General features: G+C 41.4%; 1 protein-coding gene across 2 annotated transcripts in view; it reads left to right on the top strand.

Moving 5' to 3' along the window:
- The window catches only part of COP1 (COP1 E3 ubiquitin ligase), a 125,813-nt gene that overhangs the window by 45,017 nt on the left and 56,086 nt on the right, over positions 1-24,710 (top strand). For both annotated transcript variants that reach the window (XM_066555405.1, XM_066555404.1), the window contains exons 12-14: positions 8,331-8,474; positions 16,368-16,476; positions 18,690-18,771. In XM_066555405.1, the coding sequence (XP_066411502.1) occupies positions 8,331-8,474; positions 16,368-16,476; positions 18,690-18,771 (335 nt within the window). The remainder of the gene's footprint in view (positions 1-8,330; positions 8,475-16,367; positions 16,477-18,689; positions 18,772-24,710) is intronic.

Genomic DNA, 24,710 nt, shown 5'->3' with positions numbered 1-24,710 from the left:
TGTATCTTATTACAGTATTCTTTTTAATTTTCTAGCCATATTTGTTGTAAATGCCTGAATTTTTTTAAGAGCTAATGATCTGAAAAGTATTAGCATGCCTTTGGACTTTTTTTTTTGTTTGTTCCTGGCCAACTAGAGACGTTAGCCTGTTAAATGGTGGGTAGTTGAGCAATATAATAAGAATGTGTTAAGGCATCAAAGATGTATGGTGTGGGCTTAAACGATTTTGAGAATAAACCTTCCAAGCAGCTCAGCCTGGAGAAGAGGCTTGAGCTCATGATTATTAATATATCATCGTTTCCATTAATAAATACAGTTTCTGAGGCATGTTTGGGATTTATGTGCTGCATAGTTGTTTCATAGAATAAGGTAATAAATTAACACAGAATAAGCTATGAAGTGATGTTTGTTTTCATGGGATTATATAAAGTGTGTGCATACATTTGTGCAAGTGAAGTCAGAACAACTTCTCTGTGAGACTGTGGAATTAAGGGTATACATAAATCATTCTTTAGAAAAAGTAAAAGAGGGTAGCATTCAAAATACTGATGAAATAAGATTCAAAGTGCCATCAAAACAAATCTCATTAAACACTTTTGTCAGCTGGATGAGAAATGCTTCAAATGATGCTTTAACCTTGTTCTGTCATTACCAGGCAGTAGGAATATTGCAGTTAATTGCTCAAGCCCATCCTCTGGCTGCTTGGGAAAGGCTCATCTGTGGTATATGGATTTGAGGTTTAGGAAGGCTGGTGCCCTGACTCATGGTGCCTGTTGGATTGAGCTGAGTTGTCTAAAGAGATTACTGTCTCCAGCTGTCCCTCCTGATTCTCTGCAGGGTGTCTGGCAGAAGAACTGGTGGCAGTGTCAGGAAAAGGCAGAGGCTTGAGTTATTGGAGTGCTAGGCTTGGGGTGGTGATTTGTCCTGTGAAATGGGACAAAATGGCAGTGTGGTCAGCTGGACACAAACATCCTCAGCTGCTGCTGCCAAATCATGGAGGAAGCATGAATTGGAGCCTACAGACAGAGTGCACTGTTTAAAGTCCTAGTATTGATGGAGATCTCACTTTCAGATCTATTTGTTCCCCTGCCTCATCAGCTCTGTCAGCTGTTGCTGTGCTCAGTTTTAAAGAAACAAAATCCTTGTTGGTGTAGTAACAAAAGGGTGGCTTGGAAACAAGCTTTTGAATGGCACTTCAGTGCTTGCCACAACTGAGTTCCTTCCTACTTAATGGTGTAATCCTGATAAGATGGTGCTGTTGTTCAGACCACCTTGCAGGCTGTCATGGAGCAGGGTTTCCTCTCTAAAGCCTCAGCTTGGGTAGAGGCTGCTGTATTCTGTTCCAGCTGAACATGAAGAATTTGTTTCTTGTGCAGTGATGGTGCACTGGCAGATTGCCCAGAGAGGGTGTGGAGTCTCCTGAGATATTCCAGAACCATCTGGATGCAAGCCTGTGCCATGTGCTCTGGGATGATCCTGCTGGAGAAGGGCGGTGGGACCAGATGACCCACTGTGGTGGATTCCAGCCTTATCCATTCAGTGATTCTGTACTGGAAACACTTCCCAAACTTGAAGGCAGATGAGAATGTTTGGATCGTTGTAACCTCTTCCACCTTAATGTTTGAAAATGTTGACTCTGTGCCATGGCTGCTGCCAGCTGTTCATAACCCATGGTGTACCAGCCCAGCTGGGTGAAATGGTACCTCCTGGATTTCAAATACAGATATAGGTTACCCAAAATACTGCAGCAGGCAGACTGATCATTTGGCTTGAATTTTAAATAGTGTCATAAGGAACACTCTGCGTTTAACTGTTGGCATTTTTAGTTAAATTTCTCCTGCTCCAGGAAATTATTTAAAATGGTGTTTGTGGAAAAACTGAATCTAATCCTCATTAAGTTGCAGGGTAGTCGTTTGCAGCAGCTTTGGCTCATTGTACTTCTGTGGATCTGGCATAGCAGCCCTGGCATTGTCGTCATCTTCTGTTCAACATGCAGAAGAGCATCGCCCAGCAGTAAAGTGGCTTTTTATCAATACGCTTTTTATTTGGTGGCTTGCAGAATTCAGCAGTTCCCTATAGGTTTTCTCATCATTAGTGTTAATTAAGCCAAGTTCCCCTAATGCATGTATGGGAAAAAAACCTTATGCAGCAGAAGAGACTGTCTCTAGCTATAATTTTATAGCCAAGACTGGGACTCTGCTGTGGCTTTCTGGGATATTTTGGGTTGTATTTAGAGGAGATTAGGTTCATGGTAACTTCTTTGCAAAGTAGAGAGGAGCATGGTTCTGAAAACTGAGCTAATGCAAGGAGCCCAATTAATCTCACAGCATACTATATGCTCTCATTGGGTTTGAAAAAAGAATGACTCCGTTTTATCTAGAGATGACAAAGCATAAAAGTCACTCTGTTGGGTTTGATTTCCGAGCTGTGAGATGGATCTGAGCCCACTAAATCGCCTCGATTCAGGTTTAATATTCTCCTTTAAACAAGCTCTTTATGAAACAGGAGTATTATGAAGTGGTCTCTGTTAGAACTGATGGCATTTCATTACACTTAAAAGGATTTTTATAAGCAAGAAGTGGGCCTGGAACTAGGTCTAATGACATTACTTTGTTAATGTGGTACCTTTTTATGCCTTTCTTCAAACAGAGCAGAACAGCCCTCCAGGCTACTGTGCCTGTAAGAGCGATCCTGAGAGTGTGACTGCAGCATGGCTGTGCAGTGATATCTTTCCAAGGGAGCCCAGAGCTGGAGATTGTCCTTCCCTGTGCAGTGCAGGCTTTGTTGGGCTAATGCAGCAGCCTTCCCAGCCTGTTTCCCAGATGGTGGGGGAAAGTTAATTAACACACAGAGCTGACTTTCTAGTCTCTGGTTTTTGTGCTTCAAATAGGGGTTTGATTAGGGGTAACATTCTCATTGGATGTTTGGAGCCCGGAGGAGGAGAGGAGATGGGAAGGGTACCCTGGGTGCATTCAGTGGAGCCACTGGAGCTGGGATATTCCAAGCAATTCCAAAGAATAGCATCAGTCTGAAATAACTTGGGGTCCTCTGTCCCACAGTGTTTATTAGACATCCATTACACTTGAATCTGATCTACTGAGAGTAGCTAAGATGACTTCACCTTGATCAGAGGACAAATCTGGCAAATTTCTGGTGATCTGGGGGTCACATCTAACCTAAGGTAACGTGATTCTTCAGGATAAAATTGTTTGCTGTCTGATAGAATGACTTTGATAATCTCATTTATACATTTAACTTATCTATCCAAATAACACTGTACAGAGAATCGGGGTTTAAGTGGTCCTTTCTGACTAGAGATAGCAACACCCTGTCTGGGATCATGACATGCTTGCTCAGTTTATATTTTAGAAAACATTTGGCAGCCTGGGAGTTTGAATCAAGAAATATGTTCTGCAGTGGTGCTCTGTCCTTGTCCCTGTGGCACAGATTAAGGACTCAGTAATGAAAGCAGTGACCTTACTTAGGTGGTGGTGCTCTGGAGTAAGGAGTAGCTAATGGAATTGCTGCTTTATTATAGGGAAAAACCTCAGTGGTTTATTTCATCCACTCACAGCTTTAGCAAAACAAGCTTTTGGTACTGAAACTTCATATCCTTAGTTTCAGTAGCTTTTGTTTTTATCTGTGACAGAATGTAGGCTTTGAGCTGATAGAACACATAGTCTGAGTGCTTTACTGAAGCTTCCTATGCCTGAATATAGCTTTGTTTTTAAAAAACCATGTTAGTATGCTAGTAGTGCATACTTAGTGACACTAATTACCTTACTTAATTACTTAAAATATCAGTCTGTTGTAAGCAGTCTCTCAGGTGTGTGATATTAATACCAATTTCTGTATTGGCCCCAGGTGCTTAACAGTCTACAGTAGTGCCCACAGTGTTGGATTGTAACCTAAATATCTAATCTTTGGCTTTGGTGCCTCAAAATGAGCATTGGAAAGAGATAGCCAGGCTTGGGATTGTTAGGAGTGACAGGACATGCCTTGGAGGCCATGCAGTGGAAGCACAGAGTAAGAAAGACTTTAAGAAATATAAGTGAAGGACAAAAACTGCTGCTGGCATCTCTCATTCTTCTCACCAATTAAGTCCCAACAATATATTCATGTTGCCATTAAATATGGGATTCCACAGCAAGATAGGAGTTGATGTTAGAGATACAGAAATAGAAACAGCGCTAGGCTGGGGAGAAACAGAATTGAAAGGCTTTGGTACATCCAGAGAGGACAGTATGTCTGTGTGTGTCTCTCTCTATTTATATATCTATATAGATATATGCAGCTCCATGAGAGGGACTGAATCATCTACTTTGTAGAAATGGCAACTCTACAGGCACAGATCTTGGTAAGGAGTCAGGGCTGAGGCATTTTCAATGACAGTGGCAATTATAGGCTGTGTATGGGAAGGGGAGAGGAGCAGTTGGCTGAAGACCTTTACCTGTAACTGGTGGTGCATTAAAGGCAAATGCCCTTAGATACCTTCTCCCTGCCTTCTCCTGTTTTCAAGCAGTGGGTACAGTGCATCCCTGTTAATATCTGCTATGACCCAGCTGGACATGGATTACTGTTGTCAGGAGTTACCACCTGAAACCTGTGTGTGCTTCTTACAAAGTGTAACTGGGAGGGAGGAAACCCTCCTCTGTCCCAAATCAAATCTTCTGGCCAGTACCTCCTAGCTGTAGTGAGACTTGTTGAACACCAGTCTTGCTGTTGCCTTGTTCATAACCCTTTTGGGGAGGCAGCTGCTCCATTCCTTTAATCAATTTAGTTGCCCATCTGTATGCATTCCCTAACTCCAGCGCATCCTCCGGGGATGTGGAGAACAACTGCACACACCAGCAGGATGCAAATGTACCAAGGCTCTACACAATGGCAGAGCTGCTAAATACTCCTTCTTTACTCTCTCCCTGCTGCTCTATCCTCAACACCAAAGCAGGCTTCCAGGCATGTTTCAGAAGCAATTTATTTCATAATTCTATTTGTTAGCTATGAGTGTTCTCCAAGGTCACAGGCTTTGCCATTAAAATAAAGCAACTGATTTATAATCTCACAGATTGGGAATTAAGATAAGCACTGGAGAAACCAGAACCCTTGAGGATGTGCTTACTTTCTAGCAGCTCTTAGTGATATTTCCATAAGATGTTGGTTGTCAACTTCTTAGGAGAAAGAAAGCAGTGATTTGGGAATGAGAGGATGTCTCTCTTCTATTTTCCCTAAAACAAAACTGTCAGATCCTTTCAATTTGATTTCTGTAAGTAATTCTGTGGCATGTTTATAAAGCTCTTTCAAATATCCAGCAGTTCATATGTCCCCAAAAGATTCCTTATAGAAATTTGGTTAGTCTTGGTTGGTCAGAAATGTGGAATTTGAAAATAGGCTGAACAAAAGGGAGCAATTGATAACTGTTTTTAACAAGTACATCTTTGAGGAGCAAGGACCACTGCTGGTCCAGAAGATAATTTCACTGGAGGTTTTAATTATTTTGTATTATTCTATTGCATGTTATTGTGCTAATGAGAAATTCACTTAGACTGTGGAAATGTATCACCTGCAAAGCAGAATGTTGTCTTTCTGAGCTGGCTCTGTTGAATCTTTTGACAAGACAAAACAAAACTTCAGTTCTCCAGTGAATTTTCATATAGATAAGCTTGTGTATTAGCAAGAGCTTACATTGACACAAAGACTTCAAGCAGCAGGTGACAGGAGTACCCACGAGCCAGTTAAATGCAAATAAGGCTTGCATAATACTAAGTGTATTTAAAAGACTTGCAAGAAAAAGCATAAAAATAATGGTTGCTATGCAGGTAGGCTGTTTGTCCTCATGCTGATTAGTCCAGGTGTAAGCAGAGCTTTGCAAATACTAGGAACAGTTTCATATGGTATATAATGCACTTGATTAGGTAGTTAGATTGTTCCTATTTTTACTTGTAAATCACTGCTGAAAAGCTGACTGGCAGAAAGTGAGAACACTGGCTGTTCCAGGGCTGAGCACAGGTGATGGGAGGCCAAGGTGCAGGTGTGTATTGGTCTGCACTGTAGTGGTTTATTTCTGCATTCTTTTTCTCCCTGCAGTGTCTTTGATGCTGTTTGAAGGTCACAGGTCTGACAATTCCATTCCTTAAGGCTTTTTATTTTTTTAATGATGTGTTAACTTTTATGGGCATCTTTAAATACTAATTTGTTTTGTCTACAGCATGTCTCTATTAAAAAAAAAATATTGAATTAATACTAGAGAAGCAAACCCAACCCAAATGAGAGAAGTTCTATTCTGCTCTAATAACTTGGCTTTTTACCAGACATTGTAATGCATTATTTTTCTTTCTTCAGCAGAAGGCTGAGGGTTTAAATTGAATCCAGGCAGATGAATCACTGCCATCACTTTAGTTGTGCTTTACCTGAATCCACAGGGCAGAGAACAGGAGAGGAGACAGCAGTTCAATTAAGATTGTGGTACAAGTAAATCCTTTGTATTGTTATAGAGGCTTTGATTATAAAGTTCTTCCACAGAATAGAGTGAGCTGACAGAACAAGACAGACCTGAATGGTGTTTTCATCCTGTGTGTATAGAAAGTGATTTCGATTAGTGTAGATCTGGGGAGTGGGGAGAGCAGCCTGGATGCTTAGGTGACTTCTTTCCCTCTCCCATTTTATTTAAATAGATGCCTGCATGCTTGTTTAATTCCCCAGCTATAAGCATGTTCCTCCCTGCATTTTGGAGGCTCATGATTTTGCAGGCTGCACCTGATTAGGTTCTCTAGCAGTCACTTGTGAGTGGGGCCATCTCCTGCCACTCCTGGGAGAAGTTTGGGTGCCTGAGTTAAATGGCCAAGTTTCAAGTTGCTTCATTGAATTATTTTAAAGCCACAGACTGCATATCAACAGTCTTTTCTCTCTATAGTTTAAAAATAACTTGATGATATCTCCTTTACAAGGACTTGAAAATTCTGTTGGTGTTTAAATTTATCTTCCCTTGGAAACATTGCATTGCCTTCGACTTCTCAGCTCTGTTGAGGAGCAGGAAGCTCTTGCTGTTACAACAATGGGGGCAGCCTGAAGGGCCCTTTCTCTTCTTGTAATTGGTTTAATGCTTTCTAATTTTAAAAACCGGTACCTTAAATACCCCTGCTCTCAAGGTTTTGAATGTGGAATTAGTGTAAACTCAGTGTTTCCTGCTGCCATTAAGAACTTCCTCCCTGGTTCATAAACACTCTGGATTCTTAAGGGGGGAAAAAAACAAGTGCTAGAGACAGCAGGGATTTAAATGAATTAGTGAGTGGAAGAACTCCAAAAGAGACTTCTCTAAACAGTAGACTGGTTAATCAGAAGACTTGGGGAGAGCTGGTTACTGATCATAGAAACCTCCTGACTGAGGGCAAATGCTGCCCCCGCCCTTTCTGGGGAGGTGTCTCATTGAGGCTGAATGCTCTCCAAGGAGACAGGTGTATGTGCACCTGCCCTGCCAGCAGTGCCATGGGCTGCAGCAAAGCAGGAGCTCCTGGCAAGTAGGATTACTTCCCCAGCTGCTGGATGTCTAACAGATTTCTCTCAAGCCTTTCCAGGCTGTGAAGGTAGGAATAACATTAGCTGTTTGTAACCTGCTGCCTGCCTTTCTCTTAGATGTGTTTCACGTACAACCTCGGGCTTTTCTCATTTGCAGCTTAACTTTGTTATAAGTTGACTGCTTTTACTTCCAGCTTCATTGATATTTATTACAAACTTGCCCTGCAGGTCAAGAAAGAAGGTGCTTCTGTTTGCACAAGCAAACCCTAAATGGAAGTCATAGTTGTTTTTACAGTAGTGATGATCTGATTTCAACCCCCTGTGGTTACCCAGGGAATTTTGAAAGGTTTTTTTCCACAAATACCGCTTTGCTCTGCATTAGCACTTGAAAAGTTCCTGAAGCTGTTGTACACAGGGGGAATCAATGGGCAGTCATGCCATGGAATGTTAACACCTTTCCAGGACAAGCTGTTGGCTTTGACCTTTGGGTACCACAAAGTGTAGATGGTGTGGCTGAACGGAAAAACCTCCAGAGCATGTGAACAAATATCCTGGCTGTGGAGGGTGATTGTGCTGCCACAGAAATGGAGCTGTGTACGTTGTTGGGGGGTGGATTGGAGAACAATGCTTAGAGTAAGAGCTCCACACTGTTGGGGCGTGTGCCAGATCTGACCAGGGTGTTCTGAACTGAGTATGTCCACACTGAAAATTGTGATTTTCAACTCTGCCATACTAGGATGTTTAGGATGTAAAATATCCTCCTGCTAAGTATGTGGGGTATTTTTATAGAGTTCTCAACCTATGTTTTTGTTTCTCAGTATTGAGTTTGACCGAGACTGTGACTACTTTGCCATCGCTGGAGTGACAAAGAAGATTAAAGTCTATGAATATGGTACAGTCATTCAGGATGCAGTGGATATTCACTACCCTGAGAATGAAATGACCTGTAATTCCAAAATCAGGTAGGCATTGATTTGTGTTTGAACTCAGAGTGCCTTTTCCACTTGATTGTTTATGTGTACCAATTGTTCTGCTTTCTTTATGGGAATTGGAGAGGAAAGGAGGAATGCAGGCACTGATGGAGACTGGGTGGCACAGGCACTGTTACTTGTGTGTACTGGGTTCATCCAAGGCTGGATGAGCAAAGCCCTTATATCTGGAGGAGAAAAGGCAATAGGGAAGTTAACTGCTGTTGTGTTCCTTGCAAATGCCGTTGGATACTACCTGCTCAAAGGGGTGGATCCATGCACCAGGTAAGTCATAGCTTGTCCAAGCTCTGTACCCAGCTCTTGATAACAGTTACTGGTTCTTTGTGCTCTCTTCTCTTCATTGACCAGATCCTTTCTGTGCTTCTGAGAGCTTGCTAGTTCTCAGGAAATGTTCCTCACTGGCATGTTCTACCTAGGAATTTTTGTCTGCCTGAAGTATTGTTCTGCTGGGCCTCATAATATAAAGCTCCTGAGAAAGGACCTTTCTTGATTTTTTTTTTTTTTCTTCTCAGCTATCATTACTGTGAACTCATTTTTTTATCCATTTAGATGTATTAAACTAATGAAATATAGACCACTATGTTAGAACCTCAACTGAAAGAATCCAGCTAAATAACTTTAAAATCCTAATTCAAAAAATCTCATAAAGCTCAGAAGAAAATAATAGAGGCAATCAAACCCATTCAGTATTATAATACAAGTCTCCAGCATCTCTGTTGCAATAATTTGTTTTTATTTGTTACTCTACATTTTAAAAGCAGTAAAGCACCCACGAAAGTGCAAGTAATAAATTTATGTAGCAGTCCGGCTTCCATCGAACAAAATGTTGTGCAACAAAACTAAGAATGTTTGTGAGCCTATTTTAGAGCGTAAAAATCACGCTTTGTTTTGTAGCTGACACATTTCTAAAGATAGCTCAGTCATTCCTGTGTTGCTATTGCTCATTATTCCCAGGAATTACATAACACTATTTTATGAAGGGGAAGATGTAAATGCAGCTGACCCTGGGACTAGATTTCACAGGAGGTAAAAGCAGCCTGAGTGGTTTGTATTGATATGCTAAACTGATTATGGAGCTTGTGTTTGGCTGGGCTGGTGAAATGTTCTGCATTTTTACCCGAGTTTGCACCATTCAGCTTTATTTTTGTGGAGAGATGAGCAGAATAATAGGAGAACCATCTCACAGTCTATTAATACCTTTTGCCTTAATTAGAAGGGGAAAAGCAATGTGTGTTTGGTATTTCTTGGACAACTTGAAACAAATTCCAAACTTGCAGTTTCAGTTTGACAGGGGAGCTACCTTGACTCTCCTGCCAGTTGTTAGGAAGGTTGCTAATTCTCCCTTCTCCCCCAGCTGCCAGTGAGGAGAGTCACATTAGTGCCTTCTGTGGTGTTACTCATGTTGGCTTTGTGCTCCAGCCAAGATGCTGCTTGCTTTCAAGATTTTTCTCATTTTCAAATTTCATGCACATATATATTTTATGTATATGTGACAATGCTAAATGCACTGTCCTCTGACCCTCTTCCTCAGCAAAGGAGGATCAGGTCCTCTCTCATTTTCTTGCCCTAGTTTCTCTCATTCCTTTGAAGAAATAAATGGTGGGGTTTTTTTCCCCCATCAGCCTCCTCCAATTATATCAGGCTTCCTTTGGCAGGTAGGTGCTTTTGGCTTTGACAAATAAAGTTGGTCTGTCAGTCAGAGGCATCCTTGCTATATCCATTAGCTCTGCTGCCAGTCACCGGTGCCGGGGCTCGCTGCTGCAGCTTCGAGCAGCATAATTGCTTGCTTTTCTGAAGTGGCATAGCTTGAGGGAGAAGTTAGAGATGAAGGCTGCAATTTCATTATGGAATATTGCAGTGTGCTAAAAATGTGCCCATATTGTAATAGAAAAATCTAAGTAAGTGGAACCTGCTCTTTGTAAAAAGCCTCAGTTTAAAGCCGTTGATCTTAATTTGGGTGAAAGTGCAGCTTCTCCAGGAGACTTTACCTGTGAGTGCCCCTTCTGATATCAAAGACAAACATATTTCTGCTCTAGCAAGTGGGTGGTATCTTTCTTCCTGGCAGAGATGCAGGGGTCTGTGTGCAGATGGGATTTGGTGACATGTCTCTCCTGGTTAAATTGATCCTGGTTAACCTTGTTCAGAGCAATGATGCTGGAACATAAATCATTAGCGATGATGTTGGTGACTCAGCTTTCAGAGGAGCAGAGGCTCTGATGGGCTTTTATAAAAGCAGACAGGTGACAGCATTTGTGAGGACTTGTGTCTGGCCAAGAGCAAGTCTGGCCCAGAGCAGCTGCGGGAAGGGAAGCCCGTGCCTGGGCCGGGGCTGGCGCCAGCCCAGCCCTGCTCTGCCGTGTGCCAGCTGGGTGCCTGCTGAAAGCTTGAGCTTCATGCCAGCAGTAATTGATTGTAGGCTTTCCTGGAGCAGAGCCCTGGTACCAGCTGTAGCTGAGTCTCTTCCTCTTTTCCAACCCCCTTTTTTTACACCCACCTGCTTCTTAAATACATTCTTTTTTCATCATCTGCTAAGCCTTCTTATCCCTATTTTGAAGAGCGGGGAGGAAGTCGGTGTGTTGGGTTTCTGGTAAATGTGCATCGCATCCCCTGGGAACAACAGTGGCATAAGCTTCCAGGAAAAACACAAGATGACACATAAATCCTCATAAAAATCCCATTTACAGATTCATAGCTTCAGTACAAGAAACAAATCCTGGCATTGTGTAGTAGCTATAAACAGCACCCTGTGAGCTAATTATGACTTGCTGTGTCCCTAGCTATGGCAGGCACTAATCTGCAGCTCCCCCCGTGCAGGAGATGGCAAAGGACGAAGAGGAATGGCTAGCAGCAAGCCACAGCTCTGCTCTGATTTATTCAAGAGGCAGATTTGTTGTTTTGCCATAGGTCACAGGGGGAGAAAAATAAGGAGATCTAGCATTCAGGTAAAAAATTGGCTTTAGGCCTCGTTAATCTACAGCAGGTGATGTGTGAGTGTGGTTAGGTAAACATGCTTTTGAAATCCATGTTTAGTATTCTGCATGCTCACCACCGTGTGTTTGCAGCATCTGTACTTCAGTGATAGATGTTACCACAAACCTCCAAAATCAGCTGCATCTGTTTAGTCAATTGCAGTAAAAGAAAAGCATCAGTATTCTTTCTTTTTTAGGAGGCTGCTAATATTTTACAGGTTTCATTTTTTGGTCTCAATAAATCAAATATGTGATTGCTATATCCTAATAGTGCTTCATGGGTGTATTGCTGTCAGCTTTGAAAATGGCAGCCACTTCTTGCTATGAAGTTTAAATTAAGCAAAAACTTGTCATATTGTCTTTTTCATTGTAGACTCTGCAATTTGGAATGGTATGAGCTGGTTGTGTTGGGTGCCTGTATTTCCAATGCAGAGGATGTTTGACAATAAACAGGTTATAAGGAAATATGCCTTCAACTTGCATTAATTCAAGTTTTTTGAATCACTGATTCACTTGCAAGAAGATGAAATTTTTCTCCAGGAATATTTGTCTTTAACCATACCAGAGGTTTTCTTTGAATTGATTAGGAAAAAAGGGGTTTATTTTAAAACATTCATCACAGTAATGTAATTCCATATGTCTCTGAAGTATTTGTTTCGTGTTGTTATTCATGTGGATGTCCTTTGCAGTAGTAGATCATGCTCTTAAAAACATTTCAGTCCTAAAATTACCAGTCATCAGTTGGCTCATGGTGACACAGTGGGTCTGAAGCACTTGGTGCTCAGAAGCAGATCAGACCACAGGAGTTTGTGCCTTATTAAAAGCTTTAACTTTATTTAGCTCTCACTGCCAGAGGAGTGGTTGACACTGGGTAGCTTGAGCCTGGATTTAAGACATATTAGCCATAAAAATACTGTCTCATGAAAGAAAGATCAGCATAACTGACAACACTAACTGAGCTGGCCCACTTGTGTGTCTGAATAAAAGGAAGGATGCACATGAATCTTTACAGGGTCAGGATTTCTGTGTGGCTGGATCAGATGCTGAGGTTAGGAGGGTTTTTCTGAGGTTGATGATTAGCTTTCAACTACAGTTTCTCCAGCTTAATCCCCTAGGAAGGAAAGCTATCACAACTTCTGATAAGAAAATCTCTGGGGTGTAACTATCATTCTGTCTCTGGATTAAAGAACAAAGCACAAACTGAAAAAAAAAAAATACAGCTACTGTACTTAAAATAAAAGATGGCATCACACAATGCCTTTTAGTCCAGTGAATTATACATTCTCTCAGCCCTAAGCAGTTATTTTTATATCATATCTCAGAGCCTTCATACTTCAATTTCTCTTGGATGTGGCTGCAGACCATCTAAAGGTTGTCTACAAAAAGTTATTTTTATGAATTTCTAGGGGTTTGATAGTTAATCTGAGGACTGTGTAAGCTGCATTTTTGGTTCATATCACCTTTGACTTTCCTTTGCCCTTCTCCAGCTTGCTCCCTATGCCTTTTTTGAGTTTGTTACTCAATTTGTTACCTATGATAGAATCTCAAGGGACCCAAAAAAAAATTGATGCGTTTAAAGCTTCAGCAAAATTGCCTGTGTTGGGCATGGAAGAAAGATCAGTGCTTCCCTTAAGGGGAATGTGGCACAGAGTTCTCAGGCCTCTGCAGGTCCCAGGAAAGCCATATGGAAGAGAAACACATCCCAGATCCAGGACAGCCTTCTTCCTGGTGTGGGTTGTCACAGATGCCAGAGGATACAACCTAAGGACTTCTTACAGAGTGACTTTTAGAGGTGCAGAGAGTGAAAGGACAAGGGGGAATGGTTTTCAGCTGAAAGAGGAGAGGTTTAGGTTGTGTTAGGAAGCTGTACAACTCAGGTTGTCAGAGAAGCTGTGGCTGCCCCATCCCTGGAAGTGCCCAAAGCCAGGTTGGACAGGGCTTGGAGCACCCTGGGATGGTGGAAGGAGTCCCTGCCCCTGGCAGGGGAATGGAATGAAGGGATATCTTAAGGTTTCTTCTACCCCAAACCATTCCGTGATCTCTATGAAAGGACAGCCCTTGGTAAAATCTACCTGCAAAGGGAGCTCCCCTCTTCCTGATCTAACTCTAAATTGCACTCTACAAAGGTTACTTTGGAGAATTTAAATTAGAAAGAAGCTCAGGTATTGCAATGTTAAGGGAAAAGCTCTAGTTTCAGACTTTGTAAAGAGAGTTGGGTGGGGATGAGGGCAGAATTAAGGCAGAGAGCTGGAACAGAGTTGATTTTGTCTTACTATGATCTTTTAATCATATTACTTAAAAATGAAAGATTTATGGTGTGTGTGACTTAAAGGGTGTTAATTGAACCATTTAGTGGCTGCAAATCCCTAACCATTTTTCACCTGTCAGTTCCTGTTTTCCCCTCTAAGTCTGTCTATTAATGCTTTCCAAATGAATGTTAACCCCTTGTTTAACACCATCATGCTGCAGTGGGATCTTTGCTGTGCCAGAACTAATGAACATGCTTTTGGGCACAGAAACCATGTTTTTCTCCATCTGTACCATCAGTGAAGTATTTTAAATCTATCAATCTCAAACAGAACTGTTAAACTCTTGTCCTTTACATCTTTCTACCTACTCAGTAATTCTTAATTTTCATTGTCTGGAGGTGATTTCTTTTTTGACAAGATGTGGTTGTGTAATTGTTCCACCTGAGTATGAAGAGAATATTCATCCTCTAACACCCAAAGTGTGTCACCAGCTCATCAGCCTTCCTCTAGCACCCTTTTCACTTGCTGGTGCTGTCTGATGTCCTCTCAAAGCCATCCAGATAGGAGATTGCTTTTTAAGATATGGCTCTAGGTTGTATTCTTTCTGCTTGTACATGATGGCTTTACTTACAGATTATTTCCTTTCTTCCTTAAGCTCCTTGAAGCGCTGACTTGAGAGGAGATAATCTGGTTGGGAGGACAGGTTTGAACTGATAAAGGTGTCCTGTGGTGTGGTTTCTACCTCCCTGCCAGTGGCTGGAGACTGTTCCCAGCCCACAGCTCAGGGTGGTGGAGCTCTAGGCCTCTGAACTGCTTTTGCTTCCATCAGGGACTGCTCCAGCTGGAAACATGACTCCATGTGTCAGGTGTGGTTAACTCTGGGCTGCTGCAACCTTCACCTCATGGAACTGGTGGGCAGTGCCTGCCAACTCCATTTGGAACTCAGGGAGTCACTTAAGCCTCTTGGAATAAGGCTTCTAGTAAATCATAGGCTGTCAAGACCTGCTTTTCTGTGTGGGTACCTAGTGGAAGTAGAACTGAAATAGTGATGACTCCTTGATGGTGCATTTGTGGACAGCTCTCATGCCCACAAGGGTTAGGGATACTTAACATTTTCTCATTAATGACACATCATGGAGGAGGTGAACCTAGGGAAATCATTGCATGAGCTGTATCAACTGCAACCATCATCTTAGCAGCTGGTGGTTAAAAACAGTGACTTATATTGGGTAAATAAAATTTTAAGTTTCTGAATGTAAAGTTTAAAACAGCAAGGAATGCTGTTAAGTTTCAGCATAGTCAGGAGCAGAATGGCAATGCTCCTTACTGTTACTTAACTAATGGAAAAATGAATGTTTAACTACCATGAGCAAGGAAAAGGATTTTTCCTCTTCTGTGTGTAAATTATTAAGGAAAACAGGATTGAAGGGTAGGTATAGTGGAACCAAGAATTTAGCAAGGTATAATACTCCTAAATCAGTATCCATGTATCTACATCATATTTCAATGTGTAGCTGCTCTGATCAAAGCAGTACTAAGAAGTTACAGAATTGTGGACTTCTGGTTTGTATTGTTGGTTAAAACTTGGCCCCAAGGCTACCATGATCCAGTTATCCGTGTCAGAGCTGCTCGAGGACCTGCATGAATGGGATCTGTCAGCTCAGCTTCTGCTCTGTACATCACACTTGATACCTGCTGGCATGCTTCTTGGCCAGATGGTCCGGAAATTGGTGAACAAGTATTACAAATTTTCTTACCTCTGTCATTGGGAGTCAGAGTGGAGGCATAGTGCCAGAATGCTGCGAGTGTGACTTGGCAGTGTTGCTGCTCTTGTTTTCTCTGCTGATCGTTAGAGCTTGCCAGTGGAACCATCATTTCGTTTTGCACAGCCCCTCGATTCAGCTTGAAATAAAAACCTGTGTGCTATATTTTCCAGTTCTTGATCAGAAACATTTCCTAAAATATTCATAGTAAACAAATTGCTGTTTCCTCCTGGATATGAAGGCATTTTTAGCATTTACAGAAAGCTGGAAGCAGTTTCTCAGAAGTCAAATTTTCATGTGCACATAGTTACATATATAGAGTATTAGCTGTGTGCTGCAGGAGAGGTTGATTTTTCTGTCCATGCATCTATGCATTTTACATATACAACTACTCTTAGGTAAGTAGTATATGGTATAATAATAATTTGGTATAATAATATGGTATAATGGTGATTATTATTATTGTTGTTGTTGTTGTTAATTTATGGTATAATAATAATTTGTTTATGGTAATAATAACAGTAGTGTCTATTGCTGAGAGGTAAAGGCATCAAACCTTGAGCTCTCTGAGAATTCGTGTGGTACTCAAATAGCAAAAAAAACCTCAGTGTTTGAAATAATTGCATTTTTAAAAAGCTCTAGACCCTAGCACTTCAAGGGAGAGATGTCTCTTCAGCAAATAAAGTTTTGCTTTTAGTTTGTGGAATAAGGTTTTATTTCTGATGGATTTTGTATTTTTTCCCTAAGTTGCATGTTTCAGTGGGGTGGTTTGATCAAGGTGCTGTGTGCTTTGCAAAGATACTCATTGTGTAATGTATTGCAAGAGTGATTTTTGTGTTGTACATGGATTTACTGCAAGACTGACCAGGGTTTGCTCTTTTTAAGCTGTATCAGCTGGAGTAGTTACCACAAGCACCTGCTAGCCAGCAGTGACTATGAAGGCACTGTCATCCTTTGGGATGGATTCACAGGACAGAGATCCAAGGTCTACCAGGTAACACACAACCAGCCAGGAGCATTTCCTGTTGCATGTACAGCTCTGAGTCTGAGGTGCTGCTCCTAGTCCAGCAAAAGGCTGTTCTGTTCCACAGGCTGAAATGGATATTCCTCCTGTTTGGTAAATGCCTCTCATCTGCACAGCTTTATTGAGCTGTAGTCCTCCAAGGGGGGCAGCTCTGTCTTCCTCTCACAGTTGTGAGGCAGTTATGTTTTCTTGCTGCTGCTTTTGGATAGGGAATCTACACAAGGAGAAATCAGTTCCTGGGAGCTGTCTCACCTTTCTTTAGAAGCCTCAGTCTCTCCATACCTGTTCCACTTCTGTAGGGGGGTGGAATATAAGAAAATAGTGTAGAAAGTAATCTTACCCCTAAGGAGTTTCAGCTGGGTCAATTATCAAAGATTAGGAACAGGCCTGACTTTAACAGGCCACAGCTGTGACCAATGAGAAGAAGAGTGCTGTAAAAGAGTGGGGTGGGTGGGTGAGAAGGGAACTGGAGTCAGTGGCTGCTTTGGGAAGAAGAAAGAGTCAGTGCTCTGAGGAGCTGCCCATGAGAAACACCAAGGAGGTATGGAACTTTTGTGATAAGGAGACAACAGCATGGAACCCCTGCAATAAGATGACAACACACTTGAGTCTTGTCAAAAACCTTTTGTAAAACTCTGCAGTGATTGCCAGCACAGGTGCTAGATGCAGAAGTGCAAAATGCAGCCTTGAATGAGGCTGGGAGAAGGAAGCACAAAGCAGAGCAAGGCAGCTCCTTCCCCACGTGAGACCTGGTCAGGAGAAGTTTCTGGCATTTTGTTTCTTTGTGAAACTCAAACACTGTATTTCTATCTAATGGCTTCTGAGGAACCCGTGATCAGAACAAGAAGGTTGGAAGAGGGCTGCTGAGTTTGGGAGGAGGCTGGAAGTGCTGCAGGCTGTTGTGTAGGTAGCACAGCCCATTGAAACTGGTCAGTGATAATGGATGAACTACAGACTCCTTGACAGTTCAACATAAGCTTTATGTCTAATCAGCAGATTTAGAATTTATTGATTAATAGGTCCTCATTTCCAGACAGGAGGAGCCTTGTTAACCCCCATCCTGTAAGCTAGTGAAGAATTGGGCCAATCTAGGAAACTCAAGTTTGTTGTTTCAGTCCTAATATGTCACACGATGGGAATTTTGCAGTTGATTTCAATGGTAATTATGAAACCAAAGAGGAAGGTTTTTAAAAAAGTTCCTATTTAGGCCACCGTTTACCTTCTCATTGTTTTTTAGTCATTTTATAATGCTTGTTTTCACTAATCCTTTGCATATCTCAATGAAAGAGAAATTATACTGGACAGAATAAATCTAGTCTGTTTTCCCCTCAGATACATTTTGCAATTCTTTATGAGGCTGAATAATGAACCTAGAGACGACCAGCTGTTGCTTATGTTAAATCAAACTCATTTTGCTTCCTATCAGATTACTTGAATTTTTTATTTGGATTTGCACAGAGGCATTGACATCTGCTTTGCATGTACTGAACCCTTTAGTGACTTCATCCTTGTGAGCTTTTTGTCTTGTAAGCCTGTGTTGAAGGCTTTACACAAGGGGTTTGACTGAATTTCAGATTTTATTCAATGTAATGCTGTGCTTTCATGTGGGTTGGATAGCATAGCAATTACAGCTCTGCTGTGTTTTGAGGAAGAGTGTGCAGTCTTAATAATATTTATTTGAGTGGTAAAACAGAGGATTAGACACCAGGAGACTTACTTGATAGCTCAGCAGGAAGGTGAGGATTTCCTGGACTTTCAGAGACGAGATGTTTGAAATGAGCATCTTGTCAGTATTGGGAGATACTTAAAAATTGCTTATTAATATTGAAAGATACAGCTACAATCTAGGATAAGCAGCAGCTCATGGTGGAACCACAGCCAGTCAAATACTGCTGCAAAACCAGGTTTTTGATGTGTATATCCTGAATTATTTTTTTCTTTCAAAGTAAAAATGAAATCAGTTTTAATTTTTAAAAAAACCATTCTAGTGTCTTCTGCTTTCCTGGCATGTCTAGCATATTGATAGGATCAATCTGATTGGGAGAAAAGATATTTTTGAAAAACTGATAAACATAGTAAACTTCTCCCTCCAGGTCCCTGACAATTTATACCAAATGTGTGTTTTCCTGTACTGTTTTATCACATTACAGCTCACTACCTTGCCATATTGTTTCTTTCAACAGGAGCATGAGAAAAGGTGCTGGAGTGTTGACTTTAACTTGATGGACCCCAAGCTATTGGCTTCAGGCTCTGATGATGCCAAAGGTACTGTTTTATTTCACATTCTGTGTAGGAGACATAGGCTCTGTGTATTCCATGGGAAGAACAAAAATGTGCTATTTCAAGTAGCTGATTCCTCAGCTGCCTTCAGTATTGTAATTGCTGAGGTAATGTGGCAAGATATTACTGAGCCATTTGGATCTTGGAGAAGGAGAAGCTTTGTTTGGATTAACATCTCTTGCTTCACGTTTTTTTGTGTAATGTACTCTCAGCTAACATTCTCCTGAACTCCAAACAAACCAAAATGTGTTTTAACATTAGTTAAACTTGTTGAGTTAAAGCCTCAGGGCCTTTCAAAAGAACAGCATGTATTTATATTTCAAAAACAAGGCTGTCAGTAAAACAGCAGCAGCTAAAAATGCCTGCTGCTCTTTTACCTGTAGCTCTGCATCTTAAAGACTGTGTTTCTTGGAGCTTTAGGGAGCTGGATTGAGTAGGAGTGCTGGGAGCAGCTCTCAGCCTTCCACACTCCTGGGTCCATTTGAAAAAGCACTTTTGGAGAACCCTTCAGCCAAGCCCTTTACTACATGGTGGTAAGAAATGTTCCTCTTCTATACAGGAAGCTCCTAAAGAAGAGGATGACACTGAGGGAGGTGTAGAATTCTTTCTCCCTAATCAATAAGAGCTTTATCTGGAATGTTTACAGTATCAATTCAGAGTTATTTAACAGTAAGAGTTTAAAAGTTCCTTTCCTAAGCAGTGGGGATCACTTCTCCAAGATGGGCTGACAGAGCTCTGGACAGAGCTCTTCATGATTTGCTTTGAAATGATAAATTAATTTTCATCACTGCTAAACTTTGTAAGCTGCTTCCCCCTTCCAAAAAGCTTTTAAATGCTGTTCCAAAAAGAAATTAATGTTCCTCAATTACATTTGGCAATAATATAATCATAGAATCGTTTGGGTTGGAAGGGACCTTTAAAGCTCATTTTTTGCAGCCTCTGCTGGAAAAAGGGACACCTTCCACTGTCCCAGGCTGCTCCAAGCCCCATCCAGCCTGGCCTTGGACACTGCCAGGGATCCAGGGGCAGCCACAGCTTCCCTGGGCACCCTGTGCCAGGGCCTGCCCACCCTCACAGGGAACAATTCCTTCCCAGGAGCCCATCTCACCCTTCCCCTTGTCCTGTCACTACAGTTCCCAAAGCTGCTAATTCCATTTATAAAACTTTAATGATTATTTTATATTTAAGGTGAATTTAAAATGTTTTCAGTACATTTCCCCTTCCTTTTCTGGTGGAAGACAGGTGTGTTTTCTGTGTGCTTAAATGCAGCAGAAGTGAATATTCACCTTGTAAGTTAACAACCTCTTCATCAGTGCTCCCCACTCTTGCCATGCATATAAAAAGCTAATCTGGCAGGTGGATCTGCATTTATTAGCATGTTAACAAGGTGTCCAGTTTTGCGAAGCCCAGCTGCAAGCAGAGCTTCTGCCTTCAGCTTAACTGTTCACTTCTTCAGTAATTGTCTCTAAAAGTGTACTGTTTACTTAGAAATTATTGTAATAAAGCCTGCAGATCCACATAACCTGCATTTCAATTCACAAAGGTCTTTTGAAGGTGTATTGGGGTTTTGGTGGATAAAACTGGTCTGGAACATTTTATCCTTTATTTTTACCATGACTTGCCTGTGATTTGCATATATTAAGAGCCCTTTAGAGACAAATTGAGTCTCAGCAGAGATTTTAGAAGTTTTTGAGGTACAGATCAATAGTAGCAAAATGTCCACATTAATGTTGTAGTGTCCATCTTCCATTTGGGTGGTCACACTGAAAGGAAGGAATGGTAACACTCATGACAAATATCTTCATTGTAACCTGCCTAACTTAAAATTTTGTCCTTCTGTTTATGTTCATGGTGGTTTGGTTGAGTTCTGGTCAGTTTTAATACACAATAATACATGTCTGGCCCAGTAGAGTGTCTGGCAGGAAAGATCTTTTATCTACTTCTCCTGTCCTCTTTGATTTCTCTGCTCCTTTGAGGCCACACCGGGTGTGCACGAGCTAATCTCATCACAAAGCACAAGTATCACATTTCCCTGTCAAGTAGTCAGGACAAGGCAGCCAAAAAAGGGACAGCTTTGCCAGTTCTTCCTGCTTGCCTGTATATCTACCTGTCTCTCCTCTTTTTTTCAAGTCAGAAGCTAATTCTGAAAGTAGATGTGTGTTGGAGAAGGTGCTTATGAATGAAAAATCCTGTTCTTTTCAGCTCTCTCTGCCAGGGCTCAGGCACTGCGAAGGGGATGCTAACAATGCTGTTAGGCAGAAAATGATTCTCCTACAATTAGCAGCAGCATCCCTGGACCCCAGGTTCTTGCATTGTCCATCTTGTGAGATGAAAATAATCCAGAATATGCTTATCTGTGGAAGATCTTCCTATTTTCACAGCAGATAATGACAGCATAAAAGCATTATTGTACTTAGAATAACTAGTGTGTGTACAAACCCTTCACTTTCATCTACAGTTGTTATGCACTCTCTTTTTCAAGGGCCAAAGGTACTTGTGTATGTCTGTAGGCACCCAAAGGTATACTCCAGCTAGATAGCAGTGAGCAAAATTGGTGTTTACTTGTTCTACAAGGAGCTTGGGGAGTAGGCACAGCCTTAATTTAAATTCTTTTATGCACATAATAATGGCAGGAGCTGTGATACTCGTGTAAGCAGGAAAGGGTGAATTTCTGCTCTTGGAGAAGAAAAGAAGAATTTTGTGAAGGCAAAATGATGCCATCAAAGTACCAGGACAGGGCTAGAGCTAATCCACTTATCTAATGACTTTCAGCTGTCTGTTCTGTATTGGGGGTGGAGTTTTATGGCCATGGTAAAGTTAGCAGATGAGGGACAGTGAAATATTTGGTGATGCTCTGTGGGTAGAATTTGTCTTTAGGGGGATAGATGCAATTTTTTGGAGTGATCAAATGTTTCTGTGGTCTGTTTTTGAAGCTCTCTGAAACTGAAGAAAATAGAAGAAGCAATGATAAATTCAAATTTAAAAAGACACCTGTAGTTCCTTCATTATTCCTGGCTCAAAAGTGAGAAGTAGGATAGAGCCAGGAGCACCTGAGAGCTCTGAGTTTGTAGCAATTGTTACTTTTCGTTGTCTCATGGCAAGGAGGAGTGCAGGCCTGTGTCTCATTACATCTGAGGAGAGTAATTTCCATGCTGCCTCAATAAATGAGACCCTGTACTAGTCCTGCAGCTATTTTTTTATAGTGCACTTAATTCAGCAAGGCAACACAGATATGCAGATATGGGTTCATTTAAAAAAAAAAAGCCCTCTACAGAGGGGAAATGACCTGAGAACTGCAGCTCAGTCTGCTCCATCAGCTTCCACAGGATTTTCATTGATATTTCATTCCTTCAGTTTCTGTTGACTTGAGGTGTAGGTATTTATTGCCCTCAAAATATCAAGTTGAACATTCAGTTTGGTCATTTTTCTGGCTAAAAGTTTAGTAATTTTCTGGAGATTTGGGAGGTTGTTGGATTGATTTAGTGGAAGTGCCTTGAAGAAGTCAAGATGATGTTGATATTTATTTTTTATTGACAGTAAAGTCTGTGCCTTATACAAAGAGTGCCCTGCAGTCACTGCCTACTGCCAGTCATCAGTTTACACCACCTTCCTGACCCCTGCATGAGGCAGTGGACCCAAAATTTTGCCTAGCAGTAAAATTCAGCAGCTTTCTCCTTTCCTAGGGATTCTGCTAATCTCTGCAAATGAATTTTCTGGTAGCAAGATCCTATTCCTGGCTTAGAGCTTTTCCAGAGTAGCAGCAGATGAGCAGATAAGAACTCACAAGTGACAGGCTGGATGAAACATCCTTGTTCTGTGTACCAACTGTGAACATCAACCTTCAGCTATTGTAGTACAGGCTTCTGCCTCTTCTAGTCAGTGTTTAGACACAGAACTGATGCATGGAAAATTAACTGATGAACTTACACATTTGGTGTAAATCTTCTGCTAAAAATCTTCTTCTACTACTGAAATATTTTAAACTGAAAAAAACTGTTCTGGAGGCATCTTTTTAATGCAATAGTGAGGGGTAGGTATTTAGCCACATAAAGATGTCTCTCAGCAGCTGCAAAATGAGAGAAAATATGCTTTGAGAACATGTGTTTCAGAAATAGTCTCAGATAGTTGCTTGTCTCATCAACACAATTCTGGATGCTACCAAGACATCTGTGTTGGATAATTACTGCCTCGACCTCAGCAAAACCCATGAAAGCTACAGCAAATAAACTCTACCCTTATGAATTATGCTTTATTAACCTGTCAGTTCTTTTTAAAAAATAATGGGCAGTTCTAGGTAAAACTTGACATGTTTCATTATGTGTTGTTATGTGTCCCATCTATCCTTTTTATGGTACTGACTAAGATATAATTGGAGCCCTGCGTATCTCACAGCAGTTAGATCACAGAAATTGCAGGCTCTAATCTGTGCCTGTCAGTTGTAACAAATATTATGATGACTTTAGAGCACATGGATTGTCTCTTCACCAGATTAAATAGCTCAGCTTATGACCTGCAAGCTTGAATGAAAAAAAGGAGCCAAGCTGAAGCAGAGCCCTCAATTAGCTTTTGATACTGAGCTGGGACCAGATGGCCATTTGTTTGTTGGGGAGGTCAAGGAGAGACTTGGCTGCTTTGGATGCAGCTTTAAATACCTGGATGGAAAGCTTCAAAGAAAGCCTGTGTTGTTTTAATACTAGATTTTGGCAGAGTATTGCTCTGAACTTGAGATCATGTACGCACCCCACTCTCCTCAAGTTGAAGTGGTGTTGTCTGCTGACATTGTTCTCTCATAAGCATGTTTTATTTGCTTCTTATCTCATCCATAAACTTGATGGGCTTCACTGCCACCAGAACTTAGACTACTCATCTCCTGGTGTCTGTTCATTTAAGCAAAACATAAATATTTTCTCGTTCTCCAAAATATTTCCCTGTTCCCCTCTGTCCCCAAGTGCAGAATATGGTGGAGAAGCTTTACTATCCCATCTTGCCTGGAAGAAGAGAACTTCTTAAGCCATGCTTCCAAAGCTTTTATTTCATTTCAAAATGTAGCCAGGTGTTTAGGATGAGTATTATAGCTCTGATCAATGAGAATGCATTTATTTCTGAAAACCAACCTGAGGCTGGGTGCTGTTTTCATTGAATTTTACATAATGCTTCTGGGCAAATAGAGTATGCCCCTGGGGTTTGTAATTCTGCTGGTGTCTGTGTGCTGCTTTCTGATGTTCCAGGCAGCTGCCAGATACCCACACAGTGCTGTATTTACAATGATTCCTTGGTGTGCTCTGAGCTGTGCTGTTTCCTCCATCCTTGTATGGTCAGAATCAGCCCAGCCTTGTTGCTTTCAGTGCTTGCCATACTATCAAAAAGAGCACTGGAACCAACCTGCCAGTATTCCTCCTTTTCCTTTGTTTTCTAAAACATCCTTGGATAATCCAGCTGGAAACCTTGCTCCTCCCTCTAAGCCCCTGAGAAATGCTGGCCAACAGGTGACACAGAGGGCTCCTCAGAGGGTGGGGGACATCCCATAAAATTGCTGATCTCTCATGTGTTGATCACAGTTTCCTGTTGTTTATTTTTGCTCACTTCACCTCCAAAGTGATCTTTCAGTAAGAAGACTGGAGGACCTGTTGGCCACGGATCTGAAGGAGCCCATGCAGCTCAAGGGGATCTCTTGAGGGGATTTTAACCCTTTATGTCTCTTGAGGGGATTTTAACCCTTTATGTAGCAGCTGCATGTTTAACATTGATAATATGTTTAACATATGTTAATTATATGTTTAACATAGCTTGCTCTGCTTCCAGTCTCAGATTGTGATACTCCAGTACAGCTTGATCCACTCATCAAGAAAAGAGGGAGGGGAGATGTTTAGGTCTTTTCTGCCTTGTATGAATCAGTGGGGCTTGATGCCAATCTGCTGCTCCTT

This window comes from Molothrus aeneus, chromosome 9 (assembly GCF_037042795.1).
Source record: "Molothrus aeneus isolate 106 chromosome 9, BPBGC_Maene_1.0, whole genome shotgun sequence".
NCBI lineage: Eukaryota > Metazoa > Chordata > Aves > Passeriformes > Icteridae > Molothrus > Molothrus aeneus.
The sequence above is the reverse complement of the archived record's forward strand: the minus strand, read 5'-3'. Positions and strand labels throughout refer to the sequence as shown.